Source organism: Chamaea fasciata, unplaced genomic scaffold, assembly GCF_029207755.1.
Source record: "Chamaea fasciata isolate MVZ Bird 193981 ecotype frontalis unplaced genomic scaffold, bChaFas1.0.hap1 SCAF_1, whole genome shotgun sequence".
Lineage (NCBI taxonomy): Eukaryota > Metazoa > Chordata > Aves > Passeriformes > Sylviidae > Chamaea > Chamaea fasciata.
In genome coordinates, this window is record NW_027094086.1 from 82,702,500 (window position 1) to 82,721,831 (window position 19,332).

Consider the following 19,332-nt stretch of genomic DNA (forward strand, 5'->3'; position numbering starts at 1 on the left):
AGCACACTCTGAGAGTCTTCCAAAAATTAAGTCTTCTCTAGAACTAAGTTTTGGGAGCATGGATAGCCTCCTGTCAACAAAGAAAAGAAGTTTTCAATTCTATGATTAGAAAAGAAAACTGACTGATGTTTATCTACCCAATTTTGCAGTAGGTTCCTTAGGCATACCCTGCCACCTTTTCTTTATAGACCACACAAAGCAAATCATACTTACTGAAATAGAACAGAAGTTAGTGAAGATCAACATCTGTAATGGTTAAAAACATCTCTCTTTCCACCAGAATCTTTCACTTCAGTTTTATATTTTACCTACCTTTCAAAAAATTGTCTTCAAAGAACTGGGACGTAACTTTTTGTGGATAATTTACCCCAGCACCCCAAACAATGAGTGGTGTTAAAGTTTCTGTGGGATGACCAGCTCCATGGGATCCTAAGACAAACCAAACAACAACAACAAAAAGAAATTTTAAGACATGTGCTGTAAAAGGAAACAAAATCTACATGTAATAAAAATATGCACACAAGCTCTTGTTATAGACATACTAAAAGGCTGTTTCAGACAACCTATTCCAGCTTCATAGCTTATTTTTATGTCACTAACAATAAAGGCTAAATTCAAGTTTCAAGTTGGGGAATCAGTATCAGTTAAGACTATAAAGATAAAACTTTTTGTATTAAAACCCCCCCATTTTTAACATACAGAAACTAAAGCCATAGTATTTTTAAAGCCTCAACGTTTAGAGGAGTTACCAGCTCAAAACACGTACATGTGCTTATCCTGAGCATCTCAGTGAAACCAGGAATGCCTGAGTTCAGTAATATTAGGCACATGTGAAAAAAAAATCATACAGAATAAAAATCAGACTTACACTTCAAAACCAAGAAGCAATACGCATTGCAACTGTTATCCTTCCAACAGTGATAGAAGTTCATTTTTAAGGCTTCAAAGTCTAGTAGCACACTCCTTAAAAACTGATAAAACATTACTTTCTTCCCTGGGGAAATTGATTCCCTCCAGATTAACATATCAGCCACCAAAAGCAGGAAGGTTGAAAATTATGACATCTTAGGAGCAGTTGTGCTAAGGCAGGAGCCACACAAGCTTGAAAGAAACACTGGTGATTGAACCCAGTGGGTGAGGTACCAGAGCAGTGAGATAACCCAGACTCAAAGGGAAGGACTTCATTATACAAACCCTATGTGGGTCACTGCATGGTCTACAAGATTACACATTTCCCTTATATTTGCATAGACACATGCTCTTCCCTGTCTATAAATAAATATTTTAATAAATAAAAAGGACAGAGAAAGCACACTGTTGTGCAGCCTCAAGGCTATTCCGAATTTCATACCCAATTCTGTCCTTAAAACAATCACTGTGGCACAGCTGAAGAGCCAACTTTGCTCACTTTAAACAGCCCAAAGCTTAAGAACACACTGGTCTGGGAATTAGATTTCTGATATTCCTTGGTGGGCACTCTCCAGGCTCAAAAAACAGCAACAATTGCTCTTTGAAGAACTTGGGAAAAGAGCTTATTGGAGAGAGAACTTCCGGCATCTTCCAGGGATTATTTCTTATATCAGTTATATTCTTATTACTGCAGGAGGAAAGTGATATTTTGGTGAGTTTATATTTTAGCCAAGCCACCAGCTTCATCAGCATTTCACAGAGATTCTGCCTCTATGAATATGTTAAGACAGATACAGCTGAGAGAGGCAGCTGTGCCCACTCCCTCCCTGTTATAAAGAACCAGGTTCCAGCCAGATCTGAATAACAAGAGGGGAAGAAAAGCAATTCTTTTCAGCTGGGTCAGTACCAGGTTCTACCCCCAGCTCTCTCCAAATAAACTTTTTCAGGGGAAAGGGGGAAAAAGGGTGCTGTTGTTTAGTTGTCTGTTCCATAGTCCAGCACACCACACAGGTACTTGTGCAGGATGGTGGCAAGAACAAGAGGCCAAGGTGAGGGTGGGTATGAAATGCCCTGCATTAGTGGTCAGCAATTCCACTTGACATCAATTTAAAGCAAAATCATGGAGTCAGACTGAGAAAGCAAGTGACTTCATTGGCTTTTGCCAGCAACCACGTCTTAGATCACGTCTAATTCAGGTCACATTCTTTTCCCTAACAGCCACCCCGTCCTTCCAACGTTTAATTTGTTTTAAACTGATGCACATCCCATTCTGCACATAACCACTGAAAGGCTGCAGCAGGGGCTGATACTACCAACCAGCTCAATTTAAAGCTCCTGAAGTATGCTTCAGACAGCTCACAATGGGCATGAGCAGAACCTCTGGGTTTGCTCTTGGATTGACTAAAATCAGCTTCAAAGATATTAACACTTCCGGCACAAGATCAGGCTTTTCCTTCAAGACAGAAAGAGATTACAGAAAACTATGACAAACCAGTGGTTCTCAAAGCTTGAAGAAGTTACTCCTAACACCTTTTATTCCCCTTTCAAATGATCCAATACATAATGAGAACACCCCTGCAGCTCACTCTGGCAGTGGGGAAGGCCAACAGCACCCCAGGCAGTGTTAACAGGAGAATGGTACAGGGAAGGGATTGTTCTCCTCTTTTCAGTACCTGTGAGACCACCTCCAGACACTGGATCCAGTTTGGGGCTCCTCTGGTACCAGAAAGTCACCCTTCATCTGGAGTGGTCTCAGTGAGGAACATTTGCCCTGTGAGAAGCAGCTGAGGGACTGGGACTTGTTCAGCCTGGAGAAAAAATAGCTTTGGGGAGAACACACCAGAGCAGCCTGCCTGCACCCCACTGTGAGGGGGTTTGAGAGAGGATGGAGTCAGTGTCACTGATGCATGGTGGGAGCATAACAAAACAGGCATAATTTGAAACAAAGGAAGTTCAGACTGCAGATAAAGAGAACTTTTCCTCCTCCATGAGAGCAGGCAAGCAGCAGAGTAGGCTGCCCAGAAGGGTTGCATAGGCTCCATGCCTTTGAGGTTTTAAGGGCCCTGTTGAATAAAGCCCTAGCATCTGTGTCTGAATACAAAGCTAACCCTGCCTAGAGCAGGTGGTTGAACCTTCTGAGATCACTGTGATCATATATATAGATATATGTATATACACCCCTTCCTTATAAAAAATTATGAAATAATTTCTTGAAACGTACAAAAAATCTAGCAGAATTAAAATTTTATTGCAAGTGGCAGTCAGCTCAACAGTAAATAATATTAAAAATGGACTGTTTTGCAAATGAACAGATGGTAATTTGGTTGATCGAATAAATATTTATGTATTTTTGTTATCTCTGATGACAGAAAAAAATCTGCATCCCTTCAGTTGAAAAACTTTAGGATTTCACACACAGAGTAAGATGATGACAGATGTTTTGCCACAACCATGCTTGCAGCAGCCTTGGTTCAAAAGTAACATAGTTAGTAGCTGCAAATGCACAGCACTGGAAAAGAGACTTATCACTTTCACTAGCTGCACACAAGGACATGAGTGTTCTTAGGCTTCTTGAAAAAAGAAAGAACTACGGAAAAAATGTCTAAATGAGCTTACCACTGTAAACTTTTCTCATCTGCCCTGAAAAGCATTTGGTCACTGTGGCCATGCCCTTCACAAGTCTCCTCTGTGGGTATCAGCATGGTTGGGCCCCTGCCTCACTCTCCTCCCTGTACTCTCACAGCTGCTTCACCTGTCTCCAGCACCAGACTCCTCTAGAAAGATCACACAGCAGTCCCATCCTTACTGCTGTGCTTTAAATAAGCAAAATGATTCTGCACCCCTCAAAAACCCTCTCCCTGTACAGTTTTTGACCAGCTCCCGGACAGATTTCTCACGTTTTCCAGGTGCTTTACAGCACCAAAGTGAGAACTGTATCTCCCAGAGCAGCTGGAACAAGACCAAATTTGCTGCTGGCAGGCAAATAACACCATCTCCTCCTGCTTGAGGTGGTTTTCTGCAGCAATCTTTCTATCCCTACTAGCAGCCACTGAGGAAGTTAAGCTTTAATTTAGTGTCTTTTTTCTGTCCAGACATGGAATGCAGCTGTCACAGCAATTTCCATGGATTGTCATACACAAGCAACACTTAGGATACCAAATCAAAGCAGGAGTTCCACAGCTTCTCATGGGACAGAGCTCTCTAAACATACACCAGATGCCCATAAACTCAACTAATTCAATATTTAAAAATACTCACCCCAATCTGTCATTCCGTGGTCAGAAGTTAAAATAAATGCAGTCTTTCCATCATTTCCATAGAAATTGTCAATCAGTGAAGCAATTTCTTTCACACCCTCATCAACTTGTTTAATATTCTCCTGGTATTCCCTTGAAAAATAGGAAGAAAATGTTACATTTAAGGTGGCTCTCACACTTGGTTTAAAGCAACTTATCCATGCTGATAAAGCCCAGTTCTTTGAGTACAGACAGCTTTAACCTTAAATGAACATCAAGCTAGCAAAAGGCTTCCTAGATGTAAAATCTCTCCTCCTCTTGAGTCTTACTGAGAGATTAAATCATTGCAGCACAGATTGAAGATTACTGAGACCACAGTTTGAAATGGATTTATACTTCAAACCTGACCTGTCCTCAACATAAGATGAAATTTTGCTATTCATAGATGTCAGGCAAGTTAAGCAGAATGCCAAAACTAAGGAATTCTGGTAAATTGTAAAAATTACTTTAAGCTGGTAACTAAGTGGCAAAGAAAGATCTCACCAGGTAGTCAGTGTTTTGAGACGATTCATAGATCAGGACAGACCCTAGTATCCTGGAATAGAGGCTAAATAAAAAATATGTATATTTTTAGAAAAAGTGACCATGAGTAACTTTCAGACTACTAATTTTCTGTCACTAAAGTCAGTTTTAAAACTCTGTCTTTAAAATATTCCTAATAAATGAGCAAAGTTCATACAGCAAGTATGAACTTTAGAATGATGTAGGAAATCAGACAATTTTTAAAGTATGCAAGGATCAAGAGAAAGACAAAATCCTACAAAGCAGGACATGAAGAAATTTTAAAAAAGTTCTCAAATAATGCATTTCAAGATGAACTGGTGATGAGAACTGTTAATCTAAGCTCCTCTCCTTTTTCAAATGTTATAAGGAAAGCCAAAACATAATGCCAGAATTTGCAGCCACTACTGCTGAGCTTACTGTTGTCTATAAACTCAACAGTATCACCTCAGCAGTGAAGTGATATCATCTAAAAACTGTATCCATTTTATGTTTAAAACTGCATTTCCTATATATCATCTAGATTATGCGTTGGCTATAACTAAGACAATTGCTAAAAATCAGACTTGAATGCAGGAGTGTAACCTGACATACTGTACAGAGCAAAAATCTGTCATTTCTATTGATGGGATCATGAAAAACAAAATAACCTCAAAGATTCAGATTGATCATGGTGACATTCATGACCCCCAACACTACAAGTCTTGTTTCTGGCTTGATAAACTGCACTGTTGAAAAAGTTACTATATGCATTTAAAACTAGTAAGAAATATATGCTTAATATCTCAATTACCTTGAGTTTGGCCGATGAGCATGTCCATTAGTGTCTATGCCTAGCAAATGCAGAAACAGAACCACCTTCTCTTCATTCAGTGCAGAGAACAATGTCTGATTGCTTCTGGAAGAATTCAAGAAGTTCTGTATGGAATAAGCCATTAATATAGTAATCTGAGTAAAATGGAAGAAGATAAGCATCTTATTAAAATTTAAACACTGCTGTTTTATGTCAAAATACTCATAGTTAATAGAATTTAAAAAGAGGAAAAATAATGACTTCCCAATTTACAGCTTGGAGGACAACTGCTATCAGTACAGCCAGTCCAATTTTTTAGTTTATCTAAGACAACATTTACTTTGAAATGTTCTTTTGTTGTTTGGGGGGCTTTTTTTATTGGTTTGTTCTGGTTTTGTACAGGGTTTTTTGAACTTGTGTAGGCAAAAAATACATCATCCCTTCTTTGCCTCCTGTATAAACAAGCTGATGAACCATTCCTGAGTGCCCACTAATGGCTCTGCATTTCTACTGATTTACTGAATTTAAATTGGAAGCAAAAGTCTCAAATATTCTTGCTTTAGAGGCTGCTTCTGCAGGACTGATATACCAAGCTACAACTTGTTTGCAGAAACTAAATAAAAACAGAACAAAACATGACATGCTTTGCAAATACATGAACTACGGAACATACATCTGCCTTGCACATGTCCTACTTCAGCATCCCTGAGGCAGATGCCAGCGGAGGATTTTCCCCTTGGACTGAATGAGTCTTGACACGGCTATTCTGTGTTAGACCAGCCACGCTACAGCAATGCAAAATGCAGGCAGACAGCTATTCCAGCATCAGCTCCTTAGTAACAGCACTGCCCAAGGAAATAAAGTTGGGTAGGGTCTTAGTTCAAAAAGCATCTAGAGAACCTTTCAGTACACTAACATAAGAGAGTGTCTTTGAATTTCATACAAGAGTCCAGGGAAAATGCTGATAGAGGCAGGGAAGCATTTCTGCCACCAAAGCACAGGGCAGTCCACCACACAGCTGTGATAATGATGGACCTCTTAAAATCTAAAGCTCATACCTTGTATAAACAAAAGTCACTGTACCCAGAGGAAGACCAAAGTGGCAGCGAGGCTATCACAGTGAGCTATGCCAGGAAACCATGGCAGTGTGCAATTCCGCTTTTCTAACTCCCTGAGTACACACAAGCCGCATGGACTAATATTTGCATGCTCTCAGCTTCAGCTCTTGTCCAAACAAAATCATGACCAAAGTCCAGAGATATTTTAAATAAAGATACAAGAACAAAATCCGATTACATTAAATAGCAATATAATTCTTTTTAAGGAGATTTTCATTTCCCACAGAGATCCGTCCACCTGCACATACGTGATTATAGACTGAAGAAGCTTTCCAGAGCACACCAGTAATTTGCAGGATACAAGAAAACTCTGTTTCCTAATTTTAATTAAATAAAAGGAAATCAAAACAAAGCATATCAAAACAGACAAACAGGAAAACTCCCAAAATTAAATCCTAAAATGTAGATCAATATTAGAAGGCAGATGCTTTTCTATCACAGAATGATTAAGCAAAAGAAACCACTCAGAAGAAGGCAAGGCCTGAGCTCCTCCTCTCCCACCAGATGAGTCCCCATGATACACCAAAAGCATCCCACTTCTCCAGTCCCAGCCACCTCATAAGCCAGAGCAGCAGCAGCCAGAAGTTTGTAATTGGCCAGAATTTGGACAAACACAAAGACAAAAGGAAGATGACTGCAACCTAAGATGTGAGGTCTTTTCCCAGAGCAAACAACAAATTTTACCCCACAAAACTTGAATAAAAATGGTTTACTGAAAAAAATCCCAAGAAACAGGAAGCTCATCACGGGAAGTGATGGCCAATAAAGGTGGTGAGTTGGCAAGCAGGTACCAAACACACTAAGGGCAAAAATCACTTCACCTTGCTCCGGACATCACCAAACTGTTTGTTCAGAAGTATCCCTGGATCTCCTTATAGCCTGCTTAAGGTCTCTTGTTTTTGGTACTCAGTGTTCACAAAACTTGAGTCCTGCCTCTACTTTACACTAGTTTCCAGCCCGTCACTATTTTAACTATCTTCCTGTCTCACTCTTCCTGTCATACTTTCTGTATACAACCATCTACCATGAAGGTAAAGGGAATGTAAATCCTCTGATTGAGCTAGACTGATCAGAGGGCCTCAGTGATGAGACAGGGGGAAAGTCACAACTTGGAATGTAGAAAATTGGAGTAAGACAAATTGACATTTAAAAATTATTTGGTAAACTATAACTATGGCCAGATATTGAAACAGCTGCTTGAAAGGCTTGTCCTTGGAGATGCTCAAAACTTGACTGGGCAAGGCCTGAGCATGTTGCTCTAACTAAACCCTTCATTAAGAGAGTTCAAGATGACTACAGCTTCCTTTCAACATCCTTTTTAAATGATTCTGGCAACTTTTGTTTGATTTTCTGGCAACTAACAACAAAATAATGCACTGGTCACAACTGATATGCAACTTAATGAGATGAGAACAAAGTTCCCCATTAAAATGTTTACAGCAAGCTGTGAACTTAATTATAATGTAATACTAATTAAACTACTACAACAGAACTTTAGTTATAACTATGTGAAATCTTCATCTAATCATCTCCCTCCTCAGAAAGGAGAAAGCAAAGAAGAAATAAAGACTACTAAGAAGGTCTAGAAAATGATTTACAGATGTCTGAACAAAATATCAACTTTAAAATGTTAAGCACCTAAGTAATTGGGGACCTTTTGTTCCCTCAGTGTCGTCCATGGAAGCATGATTCTTTAGTGGAGCTGATAAACTTTTGCTGACTGCATGTACTAGAGAGACCAAACAAACTTCTTCCTCTCACAAAGCTCCTTAATCTAGGACAACTTAATTTAATTGGCTGCTTAAAGCCATGCCCACTGATTTGAGCTGATGGGAGAGTTTAAACAGTTATGCCAGTTCTCAGATGTAAAACAAAAGCACAAAGGCAGGACAAATATATATGGCAGGTTTAGATCCATTGAGCATGATCATGCACAGGACACTAACACATTTGAAATAAATCATAAAACCATCAGCCAGCTCTTAGAGCAGAGCTATCCGTATTGAAATCCACTGGCACAGATCAACATCTGGTCACAGCATTGTCTGCAGAGCTTCAAAGTTTAACATCATTCAATTCTGGACTCCATCCACCACCCTGCACAGAAGGGACAGTCTGAAGACTTGGGTGGCCTTTCTCCAGCAGAAAGGGGACAAAGGAAGAATGGAATACTGTGTTCAAATTGAGAAAAGAATAAAGGAAAAAATCCACAATTTTTGGCCATCTGTGTCTACATGTCCCTTTCAGTGAGAAGACATGAACTGAATACCTTGAGCATATCCTACCTTTTGATCATAATAAATTGTGGTTAGGCTGTTACTGGAACTCATCTCCAAGACTAAGTTCCTGGAATTGTAAACTTTTTACCCAAAAAAAAAAAAAAAAAAGAAAAAAAAAAAAGAAAAAAAAAAAAAGAAAAAAAAAAAAGAAAAAAAAAAAAAAGTTGTATCTTCCAAAACTATTTTCCACTAAATATTTTCAAAAATCAGAAATGCATCAACAAGACCATTTTTTTCCCATTAGTTAATCTAGACTCTCAGTATTTTGCTCCTTAGTTTCTTAGCACAGACTCAAACTATGATTTAGGTAAAGGTTATTTAACTGAGACTCATTAAGCCACATCACAGTGATTAAACTCCATCCCTTAATTATTTTGCCAGCTTCATTAAAAAAAAAACCCAACAACTGAAACACACCAAAAGAACCCCCAAACAATCCAAAAACCAGAAAAAAATCACAGTCCATCAACCCATGCCCATCTGGAACGTCAAACCACTCCCAAGTTATTAGTGCACATTAATATTGCTCAATTTTCACACTGCTGTAGATAAATCCACACAGTCTAGTCCATGGTGTATTTTCTGTCCGAAGAAAGGGTTACGATCACCTTGTATCATGAGGAGACATGGACAAGAACTATCAAGTGTCGTACATTTTTCTTCTACTCATGATTAAAGCATAATCCAAATAAAAAGTAGTTAGAGTTTACCATCTCCTGATGGTAAGTTACTATTAGATGGCATTTTTAAAGAGAACAAGCAATTTCAGAGTGCCAGCACTAGCAGCCCAAACATGAGTTAGCCATTCTTCATTTTATCCCCATTATTTTCTGCGGCAGAGGAAGGCACAAGTGGCCCTCACAATGCTCAGGATCTGTGGACTGCAGATAGGAGAGGATGTACATTCAGTGTCTTTTGCTTCCTAAAGGGGTAGAAATCCAGGGACCACATAGGCTAACATATGAGTTAAACAATATACTGTTAAATACTTGAGATAAAAGGCAGAAGAAAAGAAAGAGTAGGGAAAGCAGAATTTAGATTCCAGCATTCTGTCATTTCTTCTTATATATCTCACTAGCACAGCTGAAACTTGTTTGAGCTATCATAGCAGAGTGACCTCGGTTTGAGTAAGCCTCAAGTTTCACACTCCTGAAGCAATTGCTGATGTGTAGTTGAAGAGATGAATAATGGAATGTGTGGCTTATGCCAGTCAATCAAGCCCTATCCATTCATAGTATGGAATTTAGATGGGCAAAATAAGTCTTAAAAATAATGGTGCTGGCTCCAAGGAAAAAGTAATCAGTAATGACATATATTTTAAACATATCGTTATAGCTTGAAAGGATAAATGCCATTAGGTGTTCTAAAGCAAAAGAAAGGTAGTACCCACCCTCACATACTTGTGCAGCTCCAAATGACAGCAGGGTGCAACTTTATGACAACAGCTATTCAAGTGTAACTGACAGCCTAATTTGATTTGTATTATTCATATGCATTACAATACACAACATGGCACACATGCACATTCAGGGAGATGATGGCACTTAGAAAAAAAACCATCTTTTCACCTGCAAACTCAGAAAATCACTTCCTTTGAAAATTTGCAAACTATAATGAACTTTTCCACCCTATGTCACTATTTAAAGCAGAACCACCCTTCACTTTCTAAATAGATGATGATTTGGTTTTTTGACTTGTTTCATTTTTTGTTGATTTGATTTATGCTGGTTAGCTACACTAATGCATACAGCCCAAAGATCTTGTAAAAAAAGTGTAAGTCTTAAACTCATTACCATTGCTATGAGATCCAGAAAGTAATTCACTTAACTGCTTCAGCGATACAGATATTTATACACCAATGCCCACTACCAGCGTTTCTTAATCCAGAACAAGTGAGGAAGCATGGAATAACAAATACAGGAATTAATGAATAATCAGGAATCATGTGCCTTGGACCATTAACACTCACAGTAATAATGTCACAGAAAACAACAGTCATGAACCAGCATTGACCCAGCAGCTGAGCAGAGCACCACATCAACAAATTCTACAGATCCCAGGGTCTAAGCTGCCTCTGGCCTCTGTCTCACACCTTGTCCCCCAAAACAGTGACTGCTCTGGCAGCCACAGTGCAATGTGAACCACAGTAGAAAATCAGAAGCCACCTACATCAATCAGGAAAAGCCACACTGAACAATTACAGTCAGGGTACAAGCTTGACAAAAGATAAGTCAATAATATTGCTTACTTTGCTTTCATAATGAAGACTTAATATTTCAGCCATGCTGCAATATCTGTTATAAAATACTTAACTAATTGCATTCAAGATCTTAAAGAGTCTTTAGCACTTCAAGACGGGATTCATATTAGAGGCAAACACAACAAAGAAAAGCCAAGAATGTTTTTACATGGTACTTTTATTACTGTTAGTTTTTTAATTAGTGTTGAATGACAAATACTTCCTTTAAGCATCTGTTACACTTGTCATGAAAGTTGATTCAAGAAATTTTTACTTATGACCCCAAGTGAAAGGTCTTTCAAAACTTTCTTACTTTCTAGTTCTATGGTAAAGTGTTAACATTTCTGTGATAAAGTTAACATGCAACTGTGGTTTTTATAAACAGGTAGCATGAAAAGATTCTCTCTTACCTTAACATGATCAAAAACCCATATGTCAAGCTTGGCTGCATCTTCTGCTCCAAAGTCTTCACTTTCTGCTGCATAACAAAATGTATAAACATGATCTCCAGTAGCACCTGCAAAAACAATTTGGACGGTATATGAGATACAAGGTTTTTTGCTTTTCTCATAGTCAAAAATACTTTCATGCACAGGAGTAAAAATCTACCAAGAATGATGATCTTGAAAGAAGTCAAAGAAATTTTCTTCTTATTTTGAACTTTCCCATAATTAATCCTTTTTGGAAGTCTGGATAACATTTTACCTCATTAGCTTATCAGCACCTCAGAGGAATGAGGAACAATGTCCTCCAGTATGCTCAGGCAAGGAAATAAAATACGGAAAAAGCAGATAGGAGAAAACCAAATCCCAGTTTAAACAAATTAAACATCATTTGGTCTTGAAACAAAGAATTTCACTGAGAAACTTCTAACCAAGAAAGATCCATATTCATAGTCTCATTTGAACACGTGTTTTGGGGGCAGGCTGTTTAAGAAAAATATGCTCAGCTTTCATTAGTTCAACTGAATCAAACAAAACAATGCCTTATCCACGAGGTCTCTTCCACAGGAAAACATCATACATCACATACAACAAAGGCATCAGGAGGGTTACTGTGTTTCATAGCTATCAAAAGCCCAGTGGACAGTATTCAAAGTCTGCATCTTTAAAATAAGCATCCAAATCAGAAAAGAGAGAACTACTGGACTTTGTCCAGTCACAAAGTACAACACAAGGGCCACTGATGTCCAAACACAGCATCTGGACAAGGCGACTTCATTCTCTACTCACTGTCAAGGGAGCAAAGCAGAAAAGGGAGGGAGCAGGGGTAAAACAAAGACTGGCAAGAAATTATACTTCAGAAGTCCTGAAAAGATTTGAAGCTAGATGAAGTTTAATTAAATAATTTGATCACTGGCAGAGCTGTTACAGTTCAGGGGTGCCATTTATACTGTACCTGTGTAAACTCCCAGAGACTAAAATGTTCTTTAGTCAGCTGATGACCAGAGAGAATATATCTGATCTGTGGATGTCACAATTATATAATACAGTTGTGTAAGCTTCCAGGCTTGTGAATGAACTAACACCCCAGTGTAAGGCAGCTGCTTAACCAAGATTATGTAGAAACCCACACAACGGGATGCAGGTATTTCAGGCCAGGAAGATGAAAGCTGGCACAGATTTTCTGCTCTGCGCCCCTGGAGATGCTTATAACACAGAACACTCACTGCAGTTTTCAGTCTAAAAGAAAAGGAAGAAAATACTGCCAGGCATTAAGAAGCGAATTCAGGAGTTCCAACTGGTGGACAAATGAGTTCAAAAGAAGAAATAAGTCCTGTCCATCACTGCCAGGATGACTGATAGTCGAAGAGGGTAGAATGCTGTAGTGTTTTTCCAGTGTCACAGCAAACCTGAGAAGTCCTTCCTTGAGAAGTGCCACACCAAAGAAGCACACAGTTGGCAAAGAAGCAAAGGAACACATCTACCACTTACCCATTTCTAATTGCTACCAAAGCCAAACAAAACAACCCACCCAACCCAGCACTGCCATAAAGAGAAATAGCGGCAAAATGAAGTCATACCAGGAAAGTTTGGGGTTTTCTTAGTAAGAAATTCTACTACACAAAACATTTAACACTATTATTTTAGTTCTATTGTTTGAAGGGGCAGGCAACAGTATGCCAACACTTTCTTTAGGTCTAGGAATGAAGAAGCAAAAATAAGATAGAGAAGAAGAAGAAAGCCAGGGATGAAAACATCTTTTAGAAGCAAGCACGGAGCTCTGCTGGATTTGATGATGCCATTACACTATGGGAAATAACTGCAGGTGCCAGAAACTACCAAACAAGAGACCACCTATTGCTTTTGCACTCTTCTCTGCCACTATATCTCACACTCAGCATCAATATTCAAGTATTAAGATCAGGGATGAAGTTATCACACTCTTACAATAAGATTTACATCTCACTCTGCTAGTGGGGCAGGTCCTGTCTCGGACAAGCCTGTCATGGGTCAGAGTCCAGAGCAGCAGGAGAACTTGCCAGCAAATTTTACAGGCACAAAAGAGGGGAAAACATAATGAATGCACAAAAACAGACACTGAGCAGGACAGAGTGTGGCCATCAGAGAGCTGTCATCAAATACAGCCATGTGAGGGATATGAGAAATTCTGCATTATTTAACAATAAGGAGCTAAACCAGAAGATGGAAAGGTCTGTCTGTCCAGAATAATCCTGACAATGATTTATCCCAGTTGTTCCCATGATCTTGAAGATACCTTTCCTCATACTCAAGTTAAAACAACGACCCTAGCCTTTCTGGAAGCTTCCAAAAAAGAGCAGGGGAACCCATGAAACAAAGGGCAATCTGAGTGCAACAAACTAGCATCTACTTCCCCTCAGAGGAGCAACAGTCTCAGCTCCTTTTTCAGCATGACCTTTAGTACTCTGGAATATAGTCCAACCCAGACTGCAGGCAGAAGAGTGCAGGGCTGGATTTTTCAGGTCAAACCTCAAATCCTGGCAAGTCCAGAAGAGAAACTCAAAGTTTTAAGGAGCACTCTGGAAATAAATTAGGAATTTTCAAACTGTGTCATTTTTAGATCATTTCAAGGTTACAATCTAAAAACATCATAGAAAGTAAGGTTAAAATTAGCACACAGTGAATTTGTGTATCTTAAGTGAGTTTAACCATTAGAAACAAATGCCTTTTAATCCTGCTCAAGACACAAAGGTACTTCAAACGTTTTCTCAGACTGAAATACTAAAGTCATTAGAACTTTGCCAAATTTAGATTTCATGTACATCTATTCTGATATTTAAAAAAATCTGTGAGCATTTTTTTTACTTCCTTATAGAATTCTCAACCATTTTCTTGAAATTTATATTTTATTACAAGAAAAGTACCTAGAGAAAACAGACAATGACAAGAAATACAGGATTTTTCTATCCTTCCCAAAAGGCAGCAGGTATCATGTACTCTTTATGCATCATCCAGTGCAAGTGGTGAAACATTAAAGTTTGGAACATATTGGCATGATAAAATATACACAGGAAGAGTCCTGTGACCTCACTAATCTGCAACATGAAAAGAAAGGGGCACATAGTTTAATTTCTCTATCTCCTTCTTGGCTTTTTTGTAAAAGTAAAGATCAAGAACAAACACTTGATTGCTTTCCCTTCTGTACTATAAAACTTGGCCTCTTTGAAAGAAAGGGAACTATCTTTTTTCTAAAAGAAATTAATCTACCTTTCTATCATGAGAAACCATGATTCATGTTCTGACACAGCATCTACTTCTCAGATACATGACTGCACTTAAACTTTCCCAGCTTTGGGGGATCTTCCTTCCCCCTGCAAAAGGAAGCTGCATTGTCGATACCACTCAGTACAAGCCATATAGAGAGTATTATTATCCTTGCACATCTCTTCAGATAACATCAAAGCTGCTCGCAAGTCCTTTGCTTATCATCTTACTCAAACAAAACCAGTAGAAGGACAGGGCTCTGGGAAATTCTTGAATTCCCCAAATATTTTCCCAAGGACATATCCCTAAAAACACAAATAATCTGTGCAAGGGCAACTACCTTTCCCCTCTCCCCAGCCACCATCACCCTATTTCCAAATACAAGCTGTAATCTGAGGTCATGGGAAATTATAAGGAGATATTTTTACAGCTCATCATAAATTCATGAGGCTTAAGCAAAGAGCAGAAAAGAGGGGCGTGGGGGGAATGTTAGGATGTGAGGGGGAAGAGACATGAGTTCAGAAAAAGTTCAAGAATCATCATGAGAAATATGATGTATATTTTCTCTAAACCAATATTACATTCCACTCCTATCCTGCCTACCCCATTTTTCTTATTTGTCAATACCAATGCCTAGAACAGAACAGCAGCACATGCCCTTAGCTTGCCCGCTTTTCACTTGAGCGTGTTTATTCTGAGATTATGTGAAAGGGTGTATATGCACTCATCCCTCCAAGGAAACAACAATATTAAACTTGGAGAACCTTTAAACATTTCAAGTGTTGCTCAGCAATCTCTGCAAGCTCAAACATCAACTGCACTGGGCTGACAAGACTTTAACACACTGCACACCACAGGCAAAAGATCTCAGCTTCAGGAACAGTACCAGGAAGTTCTTGTTTGCATACAGTTCTTCCCTTTACATATTAATGTTCTGAGTAGAAGCAGGATAACCCACAATAAGCCACTTCTTCAGCTCTGACACTGAAGAAGCCTGGCTGCAGTTCTATCTCCCAGCTCACTGGGAGCTGCAGGCTTGCAAAACAAGAATTTTAAACCTCACCAAAGAAAAAATACCATGTCCTTATAACTAAAGGTGTGTTCCTTTAATATACTGACATAATTAGCTAAGGCCTATTTAAATGAATGAGTAATAAATAGTGATATCCTCGTCAAAAGCTTGTTCCTTTTCCTCCACCCCATCTTCCTTTCACAGACCAGAAATCAAGTATACAGAAATACACAAATTGAAAATACTTTTTTCACGTTCTTTTCTAACTCAAAAATGCTGTGTCTATATTTTACTACCTGATACCTATGTGTTAAAGATTCATAAAATTAAGTCTTACCTTTTGCAAACATTGGCAAAATATCTGGGCTTCCCCAGCCCCAGGTATATTTACTTTCATTGAAAACAGAGTCAAATTCCACTGGATTCTCCTTCCATCCTGTTAAACAAACACACCTGCATTTAAATAACATCGCCAGAAGATCTCATGGACTGTCAAAATTGATAGTACATGCAAAATGTTGTGTTGTAAGTTTTTTATAAGTTTCCCCTATATTATTTCACAATGAACTCCAATTTGTGCATCTTGATTTTAATTCCATTTAAACATCTATTATAATGTCTCCCCCACTCATTAAGTGACCTGAAAACCTAGGCCAATCTCATTATGCAGGGTTTCAAACAGGCAAAGGACACAGCTGGTTTACCTTCTGAACAGCTAACATTTTCCTGAATTCTGCATCTCCTATTGCCTGAACTCAGTTGTTGGCATTTCAGGCAATAAGATACATACATTTATTTCCAGAAGTCATGTTGCACTTCCTTACAATAAAGCTTTCAAGATTTTCTGTTTCCATTAAATGGTAGTTGACAGAAATATGGAGATTCTCTTAAATAGGTATCTCAACCAATCCTGCATTTGTAGTGGTCGTCAGAAGGAAGAGCCTTTTCATAAGGAACACGGACAAGACCAAGTAATTCCTCTCACCTCCCCTGTCCAAAATCAACACATATGACTAGTGTTCAGGCCTGGAAGCCTGGGGGAAGGCAGAGGACCACTCAAAAGACCAAGTCAGTAATGCAAAGGGTTGCTCCACATAAATAAGCCCCAAACACTCAGTAACAGCTCTGGACAAAACACGGGCTTGGACTTTTACTTTATCTTGCTCCTGATTCTCCAACTCAAGCCAGCAATACTTCAGTTGAGACACTGCAGCTCATTCGTTGTTTGCAACACCTACTTAGCCATATCCTAGTGCAACCCAAATGATAACTGAAAACTGCTACAAGAAGAAGTGAGGCCATAAGATACTTCTGCATTTAGGCTCAGGCTGCTAAATTAAACCATATTAAAAAATATTAACTTATGTAAGCTATTTTCCTAACTATCAATATTACAAGTGGGAAATCCATCCAAAATTTCTATTTTCCATGTCATCTTGGCATACAAATGACAATGCAGGTATTTATCAATAATCATCCAGAAACCCAGCACATCACGGAAACACTGTACTTCGGCAGACAACATTGAAAGCTTTAGGACCAGCCTACCTTTAGCAACTGCACTGACATCTTCATAAAATCCAGCAATAAGGGCAACATGCCCTGGCCTGGATTCTGTTGGGACCCGGGTGTGAGAGATTCCCCAGCTGCCATTATTCTCTAGGATGCCCCTGAAAAAAGGATTCAAGGCAATTAACGTTCATGACTTGTCCAAGTAGAACAAATTGCAGATAAAAAGAGTGGCAGGTAGACGTGAGGCAGGAAATGCAAAAAAAGCCCCAAACCCAGACTAAAAGATTTTCACTACCACCTGCTGTGCAGTAATACAAGCAGAACATTAACCTGCAAGTAGCTCTGTATTACAACACCTCACAGAGAACATTACTGTTGTGGCCCATCAGCTCTGCAAACAGATGAGTTCAGCTGGTGTCCTAATACACTTAGAATTAGCATACTATTTTTTTCTGCTGCTTTCCTCTTTAGCTTTTTTTTCCCCTCAACAGATTGTTTCTGCCTGGTGTTACTCTTCTTTGTTCTTTCCACTTAGCCTGAAAGTGTCTAGTTCAATCTTATCTTACTCTTTAAATAGGCTCAATTATAATTATCTCTTGTGACCATGTCTGCCTTTATCTGTGCTGAATCTTGGAAGCAACACCAAGAGAATTCAAAGCCCACATAAATCTAACGTGCAAATAATCTTGGCTTAGAAAATCTAAGTAAACCTTGCAACTTTTGCAATCGCACTGAAGTGGAGGAGAGTACATTCTCACCACATACACAGAAACACATCAAGTCTCTAGGGTTTATGCTCATACAGTAAATAGTTACAACAGATAAAAAGCAAAGAAAACAGAGGACAAAGCCCAGGCATAAGAAACAGCCTCAAACTATTCTCATCTGCCGAAGATCTGAACATCTGGAGCCTGTCAGGAAGCAAGAGGTGAGTGTTACCATATGCTGTTTTCTTGTCTCCATCTTCTGGAAGAACAGAAAGATTCACTGCTCACTGTCAGAGTAAGGGAAGAAAGAAAGCAAAAACAACAGGACATAAATTCAAAGTTGTTTTTAACAGTTAAGTTACCAGGAAATTAAAATCTTGTTGTTCATGATAAAAGCTACCAAATTTGCTATGTTTATGTGTTTCAGTCCAAGTAAATTCTAAGTTCATGCCTTTAAACATCCTAAAATTTCAGGCTCCACTCTAAGCTTGCAGCATTCACCACTTGCTTGTTGGGATTTTTTTAAACTCACCTTAGACCTCACATCCTCAGACTTACTTGAAAGATCACAGAATTACTTGGAATAAATAGCCCAAATGCTACAGTGAGGAATATAACTGTGTCTAGAGACATGGCACTCTAATATGTTATTCCTACTCTCATCTCAGCTAGGAGATAACACAAGCTGTACTGAAAAAAGTAATTAGAAAAAAAGGATTTATGTATTAGTCAAAGTGGTGTCTTATTTTTCTCACTACAGGCTGATCAGGATGTATTGCACTAATATTCACAAAAGACTTAAAAATAAAACACTTGCCAAAAATAAAACCTCTCCTCAGACTACATTGTAACAACAGGTAGAAAATCAATTTAATTAGTATTTAATTTCTATTGAATTAGAAAGTAATTCTGTACCTTTGCTTGTCAACAATAGGATGACTTCAGGATTTGAAGTCAACAACAACACGTACAGGCAGAAAAAAATTACATAAAATTTGTCATTTACCTATTCAAAATTATTTAGATACTTTGAATGACTTCAATGCCTTTTATTCAGAAGAACCACTGAAAAAAATTAACTTCCACGACAGTATAAACATTAGCTAGCCATAATAACAATGGTAAGTAGTAAGATGATATAGTAACATGGCTGAAACGTGACAGGCAAGGAAGATCTTCCCTGAAATCACCATTGCAGAAATTCAGATCATTTACTGGCCCTCACAGCTACGACAACACTGCTGAAAAGCAGATTTTTCAAGAACATTGTGGAAGATTAG

General features: G+C 38.6%; 1 protein-coding gene across 7 annotated transcripts in view; it reads right to left on the bottom strand.

The window, feature by feature from the left end:
- Positions 1–19,332, bottom strand: part of PIGN (phosphatidylinositol glycan anchor biosynthesis class N) — a 99,183-nt gene that overhangs the window by 63,906 nt on the left and 15,945 nt on the right. For all 7 annotated transcript variants that reach the window (XM_066186665.1, XM_066186672.1, XM_066186658.1 and 4 more), the window contains exons 3-8: positions 17,382–17,503; positions 16,171–16,269; positions 11,546–11,652; positions 5,500–5,624; positions 4,168–4,298; positions 313–429 (exon numbers count right to left, since the gene is read on the bottom strand). In XM_066186665.1, the coding sequence (XP_066042762.1) occupies positions 313–429; positions 4,168–4,298; positions 5,500–5,624; positions 11,546–11,652; positions 16,171–16,269; positions 17,382–17,503 (701 nt within the window). The remainder of the gene's footprint in view (positions 1–312; positions 430–4,167; positions 4,299–5,499; positions 5,625–11,545; positions 11,653–16,170; positions 16,270–17,381; positions 17,504–19,332) is intronic.